General features: G+C 35.4%; 1 protein-coding gene across 1 annotated transcript in view; it reads right to left on the bottom strand.

Moving 5' to 3' along the window:
- Window positions 1-6040: 6040 nt before the first annotated feature.
- LOC136805905 (conserved oligomeric Golgi complex subunit 6-like) overlaps window positions 6041-13935 on the bottom strand; it is a 31117-nt gene continuing 23222 nt past the window's right edge. The window contains exons 14-19 of the mRNA XM_067062483.1: window positions 13028-13159; window positions 12020-12187; window positions 11702-11797; window positions 11559-11597; window positions 11004-11083; window positions 6041-6996 (exon numbers count right to left, since the gene is read on the bottom strand). Coding sequence (XP_066918584.1) covers window positions 6858-6996; window positions 11004-11083; window positions 11559-11597; window positions 11702-11797; window positions 12020-12187; window positions 13028-13159 — 654 coding nt within the window. The 3' untranslated portion in view covers window positions 6041-6857. The remainder of the gene's footprint in view (window positions 6997-11003; window positions 11084-11558; window positions 11598-11701; window positions 11798-12019; window positions 12188-13027; window positions 13160-13935) is intronic.

Raw genomic sequence — 13935 nt, 5'->3', positions numbered from 1 at the left:
GTGGATATCCAGGGGGATAATTTTTTTTTCATCATTTCATTCATTTCGTCATATTTCGTCAAACCAAAAAAGTCTCCCTTTGTAATAGGCAAAAAATCGGATAGAAAAAGCTGACAAGAAGGGTATTCTTGAAGTGAATCAAACAAAAATGCTTGCTTTCTAAAATGATAAGATCAGATTCAGGAAAGGATATTAATTAGAGGTTTTAACTTTAGCTTGATTATGAAAATGCTTAGAGAGGATTATTACCTTAAGGGAAACAGAGAGTGGGAATTGGAAAAATTCGATTGCATCAAAGCAAAAAACCTTGCACTGTCAAAAGGTGTATTAAAGGGACCCCTCGCTTGTTTGTGATCTCTGGGAAATCAAAAACCCCTAACAACATATTCAAAGAAAATAAAACTTACTGCTAGTTCCTGTAGAGATATCGAAAAATTCCTCTGAAAACAGAATGGCGTCTCCGTCTGACTAAAACTAACACAACCGGGGCTCATTGGGAGTTCTTAAGCCGATACCAATTCTCCATAAACCCGTAACTCGACTCCAAGCAAAGGGTTTTTCTTAGGAGAAGAGCGCGGATTCTAGACTGTTCGAACCAGAGCTTGTCTCTACACTCGTACTGTAATTTTCCGGCGCATTTATGTTGACAACTTGGCGCTTGCTTATTTTTAAAATTTTCCACACTGATTGCAATATAACACAAAAAGCATACAGTGAAAGACTTCTTGAAGAAAAATGTTTCAAATGCTATAAAAAAACCCCATGATTCTTTTTCTTTCAGAAGTCTTTCAATGTATGCTTCTCTTGTTGAGCAAACCTGGCCTTTTGCGTGTCAATGGTTTTTTGCTTTGATGTTATCAAAAGTTTCCAACTCCCACTTATTGTTTCCCTTAAAGCAACTTCCCTCATTCGCAAAGCAAGCTCCTTTTCCTTATCTATCTTATGGGAAGACCATTTTTCCTTGATGCAGTCAACAATACCTTTACTGTCGATCTTCTTTTTATCTGACCTTTGCTTTCGAACTTTTTTTTGGTTTCTGCAACCTTTCTTGCGTCTCTGACATAGATTCCAAAGCTCTCTTTCTCATTTCCAAGCCTTGTTGTTATGATTCTTTCATCTTTCTCGTCTCTTCGTCTCTTTGCTCTTTAATGTCGAAGGATGTCTTTTCTCAGTCAAGGAGATCTTGGAGGAGATTATCTTTCTCGCTGTAGTCGACCTCAACCCCAGATCCCTTGAGCTCTGCATTCATTATTTTTCTTTTTGAACGCTTAACGATCTGCCTAATCTGTCCTTGACTGTCCTGATTTCATAAATTTCATCACCAAGAAAAAGCTCATTCATTTTTGAAGACACTTTTAGCCATTTAGCCTTTCGCTCTTGTGTTTGTTTTTGTGTATTAAAAGTTGACAAGAAAGTGTTTCTTTAAATAGGGCGATATCTCGTGCATCGTCTTTTTCTTTGGTGGCTTTGTTGGTGTTATGGTCGGTAGGAGAGGATTAACAGGTGGCAGACGGCTTGGTTGCATTGGGGATGGTGGATGTTGGAATTTTAAAAGCTTGATGAAATGGTTTAGGTTTGGTGGTAGCGGGTATTCATTTGGCAGGTTTAGTTGTGATAGTGGCGTTGGAAGAGGCATACATTTTTCTTTTGGTACAATTTTTTTCCGGGGAGGAAATTGAGTGGCTTAGTGGCAATGATTGAAAAAGGTTTGGCGGCAGCAAAAGAAGTAGAAGAGATGGATGGGGGGAGATGTAAATAGCCTTTTCCATAGGTTGTGGTGATGATAGTTAAGTGGTAATCTTGGTGGTAGGTCTTTTTTGGCATGTAACGAAGACAGGGTGTAGTTTTTTGGCTTTGGTAACCTTGTTGGATGTAGACATTTTGTTGACACTAAAAATGAAAAATAAAACTTACAATTATGTGCCCTTTGATGTATGAAGAAAAAAAATTATAGTCAACACTACATCTTCTGTTGATAAACAACTTCATAAGTACTTACACTTCAAGGCTCTGTAACTTTCTTTGATCCAAAAGGACGACCACCTTCAAGATTCTGCAAGAAGCAAATGTTTAGAAAATTAAAAAAATCCACAACTGGGTCTCCACTTTCGATGTTTGACCCTAACCGACTCTGTCCTTATCGCTTGACCTTAGCTTGGCCAAAACAACTCTTAGATCCTAACCGATTTCTATGACGTGAGATTGGCATATTTCAAGTAATAGACCCAGACTCCAAAGTACAACGTACAGGTCAAATTTCACGGGACAGAGTTAGCATTGAGATTTGGGCTCTAGCCCGCGAAAATCTCACGTAATAGATTCCGTATGTAATATATAGCTTCTTGTTTACCACGCTATTGATATAAAAAACACCCCTATAATAAACTTTCTGAAAAACCCTGCTATTCTGAATTTGCAATCGCGAAATTGAAGGCACCGTTGTTAACAAAACTTTGAAGAAAAAAAATAAAAAAGTAATAAACGGTAGCTTACATAATTATAGAACTATGACAATGGCTGTCTGGTTAAATACCATACTGATCAAAAATTTGCCATAATTCTCATGTTGAAATGATGGGTCAAATCTACTGATGCCGATTCACATTCTGCATTTTGAACGTACACAATCTGTACACATCTTAGTAGGAAATACTTCATTGGATTTATCCCCAAGTAAGTCAATCCACGCTGTGATTAAGTGTTCTAAGATAAGACAAAGATTCATTATATAAACAACTAAAATAATCAATGACTTAACCCTATTTGTCCTAGGAGGGGGGGCTTTTTCTGTTCGGGGTGAAACTATTGTCAAAAGGTCCCGAAATAATAGAGCTTTTGGGATGAAATTCTCTGTATGTAAACTTCTAACTTTTATTTAGCTTGAAAAAAAAATTGACAACTAAAAATTTTCACACCTTGAGCATGATGACATTTCTGGCAGTAAGGTGTCACAAAAATTCACATTTTTCCTATACAAATTTATTTTTAATGTCAAATATATCGTTTAAACCGTAATTTTTATTGAACATTTTAGACTCAGGGAACTTTTTTTAAAGCCTTTGTTAGAATACAATAGCTATTCAAAAGAACAAAAGGAAAATTTCGGTTTTTGCTCACTTTGAGCATGATGAGTGAAGTCATCAAAAAATTTGTGTCAAAAGTTACTTTATATGACAAGGGTCTTGTGTGGCAAACTTCATCAAAAAGACCAACTAGATCAAAAGTTAAGGGGTGGTACAGGAAAAGCCCCCCCCCTAGTTTTGAACCGCCCCTAAAAGTATGAATAGGGTTAATTGATACCATAAGTTGTCTTAATGTCGACAACCCCCTTCGAATGGATGGATGAGAGAAATGGAAGTGAAAGGATGGAGGATATCGCTGATCAAAAAAGTCATTTTCTTCTCTGGCTGCTTAAAAGTAGTAAAGAAATATATTTTCATCAGTGATTCTTCTGATCTTCTTATTTTTGTTATTTCTAAACGCTTAAGCGTGACGGATATTTAGGAGGGGGTTTGATTGGCAGGGATTCGTTCAGCGAATGGCCTAATCCCACCATTTTTTAATCAAGAATGATGCAAAAGTGACCAAAACAATTACCATGGCAAACCAAAAACAGCCAATGCAAATACTTAATGTCCGTATATACCGGCCCAATTAATACTCAATCCTAGATTCAGTTTTTAAAACAAAATTTAATATGTAAAAATGTTCATTTTAGTATCATCTATGTATTCAAAAAATCTTCTGGAACCTTTCCCTATAAACTCCCACGCTGGACCCACTGGGGAAGGGGGTTAAAGCGCCAACTAAATATTAGCTCTAGTCGGAGAAAAGACATTTGACAAAGTCTTCAAAACTCGAAAACTCTTCTTTGGCCGCAAAACGTTGACAAATTTTACCTTCAGTATTTTGGGAATCTACATATTGAATGCTGACCTTATTCTATGCAATATTGATTGAGTCTTCTTTATCACTGAGCACTACCATTTGTGTGAGGTTGAGCACTGAAGTTTCATCCATTTTTTATTAATTTTATTCAATTTTTCTTTCTTAAAATGTAACCAAGAAAATAATGGTGAAAGCACAGAAAGATTGCCAAACATACTAACTAGCTTGTTGCTGGAAAAAACCATGGCAAATTGATTAGAAGAGTCGAGCGAAGCCTGTGTACTACGATGAACGAGTGTAATACCAACAATAGCACGCAGATTGGAGAAGAATTACTTCTTCACGTCAATGAGTCAATAATATTTACTAATTTACCCTTCAAGTACTAAACTTAAATTTTAAGGTTCGACCCAATTCCCTGGCATTTCTTTAAGGTTCGAGCTATATATTTGCCAGATGTTGACATATGCCGACAACGATTTTTTGGAGCGATTTCAAATTCTCATGTCGGCAAAAACCAACACCGACATCGGCAAGAAATGAAAAGTGCTCATGTCGGCATATGCCGATATCGGCACAGAAGGGATGAAAACTGGATGTATATTAAGAGATGGATGAAATCATGACTCTGAGGAAAATTTAAAAAAATGAGCCGGGCTACTCAACTGAAATGACGATGACTAAGACACGAGATTTTGTCAAATCGAACAGTTAAATCAAAGAAAATAAACGATAGACTGACTCTGGGAAATTAAATACATAAGTTGATTTGGACATTTCAACAATTTTAATTTTCCCAGTATTCATCAAAAAGCAAATTAATTCTCAAAAATACATCGCCAGTAATCTTTTTCTACGAACTCGGTAAGGAGCAATTAAGATGTCACCCACAGGGCTGCAAATAAGCGTCGGTCATCGGTCAATGTCCGACTGAAAAAGCTATTTGACCGACTGAAAGTCTTTTGTGTCGGTCATGATGTCCGAATGGAAAAAGAAATAAACCATTAACTTGAGAGTTGAAAATAAATCTCTTACACCCCTGTCTCTTACTTAGCCTATTCTTTTAATACTCGCTTCCTTTGTAGCTTTCAGGGTGTTTCTAAGTTAACTTTTATCGACTTGCTTTCTTCGTTACTTTCTTTGTTGTTTCTAAGATCACTTTTATCAACCCGCTTTCTTATTGTAACTCTTTAAGGGTGTTTCTAAATTACTTTTGTCAACTTGCTTTCTTCGTAACCTTCTTTGTTTCTAATATCACTTTTATCAATTTGCTTTCTTTGTAACTTTCAAGGGTGTTTCAAAGTTAACTTTTATCGACTCGCTTTCTTCGTAACTTTCAAGAGTGTTTCTAAGATCACTTTTATCAATTCGCTTTCTTCGTAACTTTCAAGGGTGTTTCAAAGTTAAACTTTTATCGACTCGCTTTCTTCGTAATTTTCAAGAGTTTTTTGAAGACCATTTTCATCAACTTGCTTCCTTAATAACTTTCAAGAGTGTTTCTAAGTTAACTTTTATCAACTTGCTTTCTTCGTAACTTCCAAGGGTTTTTCTAAGATCACTTTTATCGAATCAATTTCTCTGTTATATACAGTAACAAACTGTTCAAAGGTAGCTTTTATTTTTCCTACTCGCTTTCTTCGTAACTTTCAAGAGTGTTTCTAAGTTAACTTTTATCGACTCGCTTTTTTCGTAACTTTCAAGAGTGTTTCAAAGTTAACTTTTATCGACTCGCTTTCTTCGTAACTTTCAAGAGTGTTTCTAAGATCACTTTTATCAATTCGCTTTCTTCGTAACTTTCAAGGGTGTTTCTAAGTTAACTTTTATCAACTCGCTTTCTTCTTAACTTTTAAGAGTGTTTCTAAGTTAACTTTTATCAACTCGCTTTCTTCGTAACTTCCAAGGGTGTTTCTAAGATCACTTTTATCGAATCAATTTCTTTGTTATATACAGTAACAAACTGTTCAAAGGTAACTTTTATTTTTCCTACTCGCTTTCTCCGTAACTTAAAAAAAAATATACACTGAATGACCGACAGGGTTTTGAGTTTGACCGACAGGATTTCATTTCTGTCGGACATGATGTCCGATTGACTAAAAATATTTATTTGCAGCCCTGCACCCAGGTATCAAAGAAAAAGGACAAACAATTATGATCACTAAAATAAATATAACATATTTTAATTATCTAGCTATAAAAAAAATTATAAAGAAGGTATATCTAAGAATGAGGAATTTGACATAAATATTCTGGGCTATGTTATCTTACTGAAAATCGAAGCCTTGATAACAAGTATAAAACATACTAGTGTAGAAAATCTATAACAAGTAGCCCCCAAAAAAATAATTTCATTCACTATTTACAAACAAAAAGATACGTAGGGTTCTGGGGGGGGAGAAACTTTGGCAAAATCGGTAACTAGGGTTTGCACAGAGACGCGGTCCCTTTTTGATTTCAAACGTCTCAAAGGACGAAAAAAAATTCTTCAGAGGGTCGTAAAATTGAGAAACCTTCTCCAAATGGGTAATATTTTAAAGAGAATTTGGTTTCAGAAAGATCTTTCTGAAGTTCAAGATTTGAAATTAGACTCGGTCAATTTCATCATTTCACAAACCCAGTCCGACCGTGTAAAAAAGAAAAGTATTACAAAATTGGACCCAAAACTTAGGTGGTGTGACCTTAAAAAACCTAATTGTCGTTTCAACAAAGTTGCTCCAATATTATTTATCAGCAAAGATGAGGAAGGGTTTTCGAATTTCCGAAGAAAAGCTAAAAGACACGATTTTGACAATTTGATGTGAAGCCAGATAAAGCCCTTGACGGGTTAAAAATGCTTCTCGGCTTTCTTTGCAGAAAATCGTCAGATAATATTTTCAAACGTTTCAATTAATTAAGATGGATGAGGAAAGATTATCGAATTTCCGATGAACATACATTCTCAATGTGTTTCAATTTCACCTCTAACGAGACCGTTAACTCAAAAGTTGTTTGATGTGTTCTGGAGTCCTTGTGATAAGATTGGTTGGTATATTAAATGTTGTGGTTAGACTCTGATAAAGTTCTCCATAAGTTTCTTCTATTGAACGCAACCCCTTGCTTCGTATCGATTCCCTGTAAAAAAGAGTTTATGATTTTAAGGCTACTTCTAGACGATGTTATCGTCCGTTACAATGAATGATAGTAAATAAAGGCGGGAAAATATGGCGGTATGGCGTTATGGCGGTTTACGGAAAAAATCGGCGGGAGAGTTTCGAAGAAACGGACGATACCAATTTGGCATAAAAAAGATTTTGCGGTTTTGCTTGGACTAACCAGTGAGACTGGTTAGTAACTCCGTGGTGAAAATTGCCTAAGTTTAAAGGCCGAGCTTGGTTCAAACGAACAAAAACACGCTGGTAGAAGCACAAGGCAACATGGCTGTGGCTTTTCTCTGAAAACAGAAAATCCAGCTCATTATGGATTTTTTCTTCTTGGTTCATTTGTTTTATTGAGACTTCAGGATAACTTAGTTAAGGGAGTACTCTTTCCTCAAGTAAGTATGCATCTTAAGAAGCTGTTTTAAAATGATTTTTCAACTGAAGTCAACAGCAAAAAGACACAGAAAAAACTATACAGTAAGGTAAGTCACTTTGTGTATTTATTATGAATCTTAGGAATCACAGGCAGTGTTTCATTAAATATGTGAATGCCCTCATATCTCCACTCTTAATAGTTATTTCCATCTGGTGTTAGCAGTTCTTTGACAACTTGAAAAATTTCAAACAAAGTTTATTGTGGACTTTTAAAACTGCTTTTACCACCGTACGACAACTTTCACAGTTCCTCAAAATTTGGGACTTCTCATTTTGATTTGAATTGTCGAGAAGTTCATTACCTAGTTAAAAATTCATGTTTTAGGTATACTCTGTAAAAATTATCAGATTATTATTCTAAATTTTTTTAGGTAAGCTATTAAATCAGAAATTGAACTGTTGTTGGATGCATGGGAAAATAATGAGAATGTTTGTCAGTAATTTGCAGAGAGCATGATACCGAAATGAAATATTTGGCACAGCATCCTGGATCTTTGATATTGAGACAATATTTCAATCGACGTTCTGGGTATATATAAGTTGAGATTATGACTTGGAATAATTCAGTTGACGTCCTCGTACAATTTGAGATCGAGACTTGGAATATTTCAGTTGACGGTTGACGTCCTCGTACAATTTGGGATTTTAACTTGTAATATTTCACTTGACGTCCTCGTACAATTTGAGATTGAGACTTGGAATATTTCAGTTGACGTCCTCGTACAATTTGGGATTATAACTTGTAATATTTCACTTGACGTCCTCGTACGATTTGAGATTATGACGTGGGATATTTCACTTGACGTCCTGGTAAAATTTGAGATTATGACTTGGAATATTTTACAGACGCCCTGGTATAAATTGAGATTGTTACTTATGTGTTATTATGACTTAAAACTTTTCACTTGACGTCCTGGTATATTTTGAGATTATGACTTAGAAAAATTTACTATAATATCATGGTACTGTCGGAGAACAGTTTAGAATCATTTTTTTATCATGATTGAACTACTTATTTATCAGTTATTTTATATCAGAATTCTAGTGTCATTTTAAATCTGCCTTAGGGTTTTTACTGATTGCTATTTTTCCATTACAGTACTGTAAGCTTTATAATTTCTGGGGATTTCTTAACATGGATGATTCTCTTTTCATGCTCTTTTCAACGTCTCTAAAACTTTTTGGGTAGAAAAGAAATTCAAGCTCAGATTCATAGCAAGATCGACATACTGCAAAAGCTTTTTACAATTTACAAGCTGGAACTTTTTTACTTTCCGTGCAAAAATTATCATGAGAATTTTCATCCACTGTGTTTTTTATCAACAGGAAAGTCACAAATTGCAAGCATTTTATACTTTCAATAATTTTCATCTGCTTTTGTCATTGAGCAATGGTGGTGGGGAGAAGATACTAGAACTTTTTATTTTCTTAAAATGGACTTTTTATATAAAAGGAAAAATAATAATGATTATAATCAATCCTCAGGCAAAAAAATACAAACCAACAAACTTGCATGATTTCATGTTTTCGATGTTTTTTAAGGAATTTTATAAAGTTTAGCTAGATATTCTTGTTGCAAAGGAGTTATAAACTTATTTAAAAAATGAATTGATAAAAATTTGTTATTCTTAGAAAAGAAGGTGTAGTTCCAAGAAATTTAAAGGGAATAAAAAGGAGAGGGTATCCAAAAAGAAAGATATTATTTCTTGGAATCTCAGTTTCTCTCTCCCGCCAGTTTTCTTTTTGTTTTGATTTTTTCGAATACCGAACACGGCTGGCCTCGCATACAGAAACTCAAATTCATACGATTTGGCTGATTTTGTATTTTGCGCCAAAATCGTATAGTCTAAGACTGGCAACTCTACCGACTGTAAACTCTTTTCGGTAAAAAAATCTGTTTGCGAATTTTCTTCGGCTTTGGGCTTTTTTCTTAGATAGTGATTCGTCTTAGACTATAACATAGTCTAGGCTACTTCCTGCAAAAAAAGCTTCGCGTATCAATTTCCGGTGCCGGTGGAGGGCAAAAAGTTAGATTTTTAAGTAATCGGACAGTACATAAATAATTTACACTTTTGCTTTCAATCAACAGAAAGGGGGAGATGCGTGGTTTTTAGGAGGTAATATGAAAAATTGACGTGACTAGACACATATTTTTATAAGCAACCAAGATATGTGATCTATATATGATATTCCTAAGATATGAATCAGCCCTGGAATCAGCTAAAAATAATTTTGCTTTCCCTTAAAGGAAAATCGCATACGATAGCCCTTGACCCAACCCAATATGGTATATAAACTTAGGGATCGTCATTAAAATCTAGAATACTAAGCAAATCCAGCCCTGAACCAAAAATCTGGGCTTTCTTATAAAACAAATCGTATCTTAGTTAGAAAGGTTTAGAGGGAGAATGTATGAGGATCAGAGTTTAAAACAAGGATAACATTATACCTGTGTCCGAAAAAAAAACATGCACAATCTGTGATATATCTTTTATATTTTTCTCTTCAGTCTTCTCTTCACTTTGTCTGTTAAAACTTGAGTCTACTTCTGCATGAACTTTGCTTTCTCATCACTCTGATGACGTTGAGTCTGGTGAAGTAGACTATCGCCATATTGGAATTCTTCACTTTCGTTTTCAAAATGTATATCGTTAAAAAATACATTTCAAAACCCCATTAGAATTATAAGCTATACTAAATACACAAAAATACTTCCCAATTGTCATACTTAACCGGGCGACTGCATGACGGTGGGCTTGTGGATTTATCAAGCATAGTGCGGAAAGTGGTCTGACCCCTCCCCCCTCCCCCCTTTTTGGCATCCCCCTAACCTTCAAAATGCCTATCCCCCAAGGATTTTGGACAAAATTAGCTAACAAATATATGGTGAAATATCTTAGAGAGAAAGCAAAATAATAAACTTCTTTCTTCTTTTTGACATAACCTGTGCCTGAAAATAATCTACAATATATATGTAAGCCCCCTTCTTAAACTATCCCCCCTTCCTTTTGCTAGCCCCCCCCCCTTTTTTTCATGAAAATTTCTGATCCCCTCCCTTCTTCAACTTTTTGGAAGGTGTCCACTCCCCGACGATGTCAAAATTTAAAGTATGTTAACTATGACATTTCTTGTGATTATCTCAACCCTCGCTCACTCAGCTTCGTTTTCATTTGTTAGTACTTAGTTCTCTTAATTTGTCTAGTGTGGAAGATGGTTTAGGCAGAGTTTAAATAGATTTGCTAGTTAGTATCAAGATTGAGTCCTAAACAACAAGTTTAATAATAGTTTGTTCTAGGTAAGTAAGTACAATACCTTATTTTGTCCTGTCTACATGCTAAGATATAGGATACAAACTCGCACACTCATAATCATGGAAACCTCAAAGAAAAGCCTACAGTAATCGAGGCAAGGCCCTTCCCCTTCCATATAAAAGGTGATGAGCAAAAACCTCAAGTCCCAATGAAAACTAGTACAAGTACGTTTCGTAAAACGGGTAGTTAAAGGCAAAACAAGATCATTAACTCTCAGAAAGAATGAAACTCAAACCTCAGCCTTGTAGCTCTTAGCAGCTCCAACTGTGGTAAATTCAAACTATCAGGATTTGCCAGAAATTGATCAAACATCCCCTAGAAAGAAGAAGAAGTCAATCACTGAGCTTTACATAAGCCATGAGGTCACTTTTTTAATCACAGAAAACCAAAATCTTTGGTCAGAGTTCTTTCGAAAGTAGTACCCTAATGGTAACACTACTCAATAGCGGTGTTATACACCGACAGCGCTAGATCTACTTTTCTTTGAACAATTATGATGTAGCGGCGTTTCGCGTTAGGAGAACCTTTAACACTTCAATGGCTTCTTTGCGGGTACCAATTTCAAAAATCACCAATCAAAGATGGAGGGTATAGCTTAGTCCAGGGTTTATAAAGGTTAACGGATTCAAATCATAAATCATGTGGTTTTATAGTGAGAAGAAAAGTCCTTCATTGAATCTTTCTTTTCTCGAAATAAAAGATACGGTTTTAATAATTCGATGTGAAGACCTGGACGGGTTAAAAATGTTTTCTTTGCAGAAAATCGTCCGAAAAACATTTGTAATTTTACCATTGTGCTTTTAACGGTTTGTTGGTCTATCGTTTCACCCTATGAAAAAGAAGGATTGGAAAATGAGGAGGCAGTCAAAATCAATAATGAGCAACAATCTAATAGATGGTTTAATTGTCTGATATTTATTAACAAAATCTTACAAGGTTTTTAGTGGCTTCACAAAGTGTTGCCAATGTCGAGCGCTCCAATATGAATTCTACTTGCTCCTTTGCTAAAGTCTCTACGTGAATGGCAATCTATGGAAGAAAAATAATATGTAAATAGGGAAATCTTTGCTTTTTTATATGCCCGTACGTGGGACATAAGACGAAAGGCGGGAGGTGGAAAAATTCATTTTTACCTTTGTTTAATAATACTGTGTAAAGCAAATGATATATTTTATATGTTATCCATTTAGATGTAGCGCATCACACTTTTACAGCCTATTAAGGTTATTAAGAACAATGCATTAAATATACCTGTGTAGAAAGAACGTCCAATTTGACATCAGTGAATTCGAATACACCTAAACACGTCTCCACATTGTGTAAACAATTGATCATGTAAGTAGCCGAGTCAGCAGAATTCATTCTATTAGCTGCAACCATACAACATTGAAGGAGAGGATCCAGAAGACAATTCATAATCTAGACCATAGAAATGTTTAAGGACAGTTAGACCAGTTGAGTATTAATTTACAGCGACCGTGGTGCAGTATTAGAGCATCCGGCTACGGTGCGCAAGGTAATGGGTTCAATGCTCGGCCGGGTCATATCAAAGACTTCGTACTCTCAGCTTGATGCTCAGAAATTAAGAGCCTCCTCGAGGGTGAGTGAAGCAATCCAGGGGAAAAGGGTGGCGCCTTCCCTTACCTCCGGGTACATAGCTATCCAAAGAGGAGCCTTCGGGTCACCTCCAACTGCGGTCACAGACGCACTTATTAATTCATTCGAATTAAAGGCAGTAGAAAGCTGTGACGCAAAATGGATTATACACATCAATCAGCACACGTTCTTCAGATTTCGGTGAACTTATGCAGCATTTTAGACGGAAAAGCCTCTTTATAACACTGATTGGTGTAGCTTAATTAAGTGGTTATCAATAACGTCAAAAGTTGGACCACTTTAATATGAATCCAAAAATCTGGGGTAGAGAATATATGTGAATCATTGGTGTTGTGTAGAAATGGAAAGAGCATCCGTATTAGCCTATTGACTGCATTCTAATAATCTACAGGTTTTTTATAGGAACAGACTATATAAGAACATAAGGCTTCGATGGCCAAAATGTTAAGAACATGTTAAGAACATTTTAAGGCTTTGTTGACTCTAAAACACCCAATTTCTTAGGAAAATGGACAAAAATGAGAACATGTTAAAAGTACATTTTTAGGCTTAAAACTCAAAAAGTTAAGAACATCCAAAGGCTTCAAAAATTTTGGATGTTCTTATAAAAAACGTGTATTTGATATGTAGGTATAAACATACTTTTTCATAGGCAGATTGTTGTTCAGACACGGAAGAAACAGCTGTATCATGACTAGACAACACTTCTTTTAGCAACGATAATGTCTCGTTTACCACTTGTGATGGGGAAAGGTCTGGTGGCGGTAGATCCATCTGAATAAATGGAAAATGTATATTGAAATGTAAGATAACAAGCAACATGCTGAATGGACCTACCTAATGATTAACATCAGATGAAAATAAGAAAAAAGTTACAATAATTGTACAAAAATTCAGAATGGAAAAATAAAGCTTGTGTGTTGAATAATGTAAAATGGTAAAAAGGAATTTCCCCAAATACGAAAATCACTTAAACCATTCAGGCCCAAAAGACCTTTTAAGCTGTTTTTGGCCCAAATTTGCCCAAAAAGATTTTTCCTTAAAAATTTGGCTCCGTCACATTTTGGGCATTGCCATTTTGCATCATTGTGCAAAAAATCAGAAAAAAATAATGAGTCAACATTGAGAAAAGCTATATTTTCTTATTTGGTTAAAGGGAATTTCCCCAAAATACATAAATCCGTCTTTTAAGGCGAATAAGAATTTTCCAGGAAAAACCACTTCAGCCATTCTTTACAGAATCTTGCCCTCCATCTTTGTACAAAAAATCAGAAAAAAGTAATGACAGGATTTTACACAAAGTCCAAAAAACCCTATTTTTAGGCAGTTTTTGGCCCAAATTTACCCAAATATATTTTTTTTCGAAAATCGGGTTCCGACACATTTTAGGCATTGCCATTTTGCATCATTGTGCAAAAAATCAGAAAACAAGCTAGATCCTGAATGGACCTACCTGATGATGAAAGTCAAATAGCAATGCGAGGAGAAAAATATCAGTCAGAAAATACAGCGTTTAGCGAAAATGCATAACGTAATAAATTCATCATTGA

The sequence above is a fragment of the Clytia hemisphaerica genome, unplaced genomic scaffold (assembly GCF_902728285.1).
Source record: "Clytia hemisphaerica strain Z4C2 unplaced genomic scaffold, Clytia hemisphaerica genome assembly, whole genome shotgun sequence".
Taxonomy (NCBI): Eukaryota; Metazoa; Cnidaria; class Hydrozoa; order Leptothecata; family Clytiidae; genus Clytia; species Clytia hemisphaerica.
The sequence above is the reverse complement of the archived record's forward strand: the minus strand, read 5'-3'. Positions and strand labels throughout refer to the sequence as shown.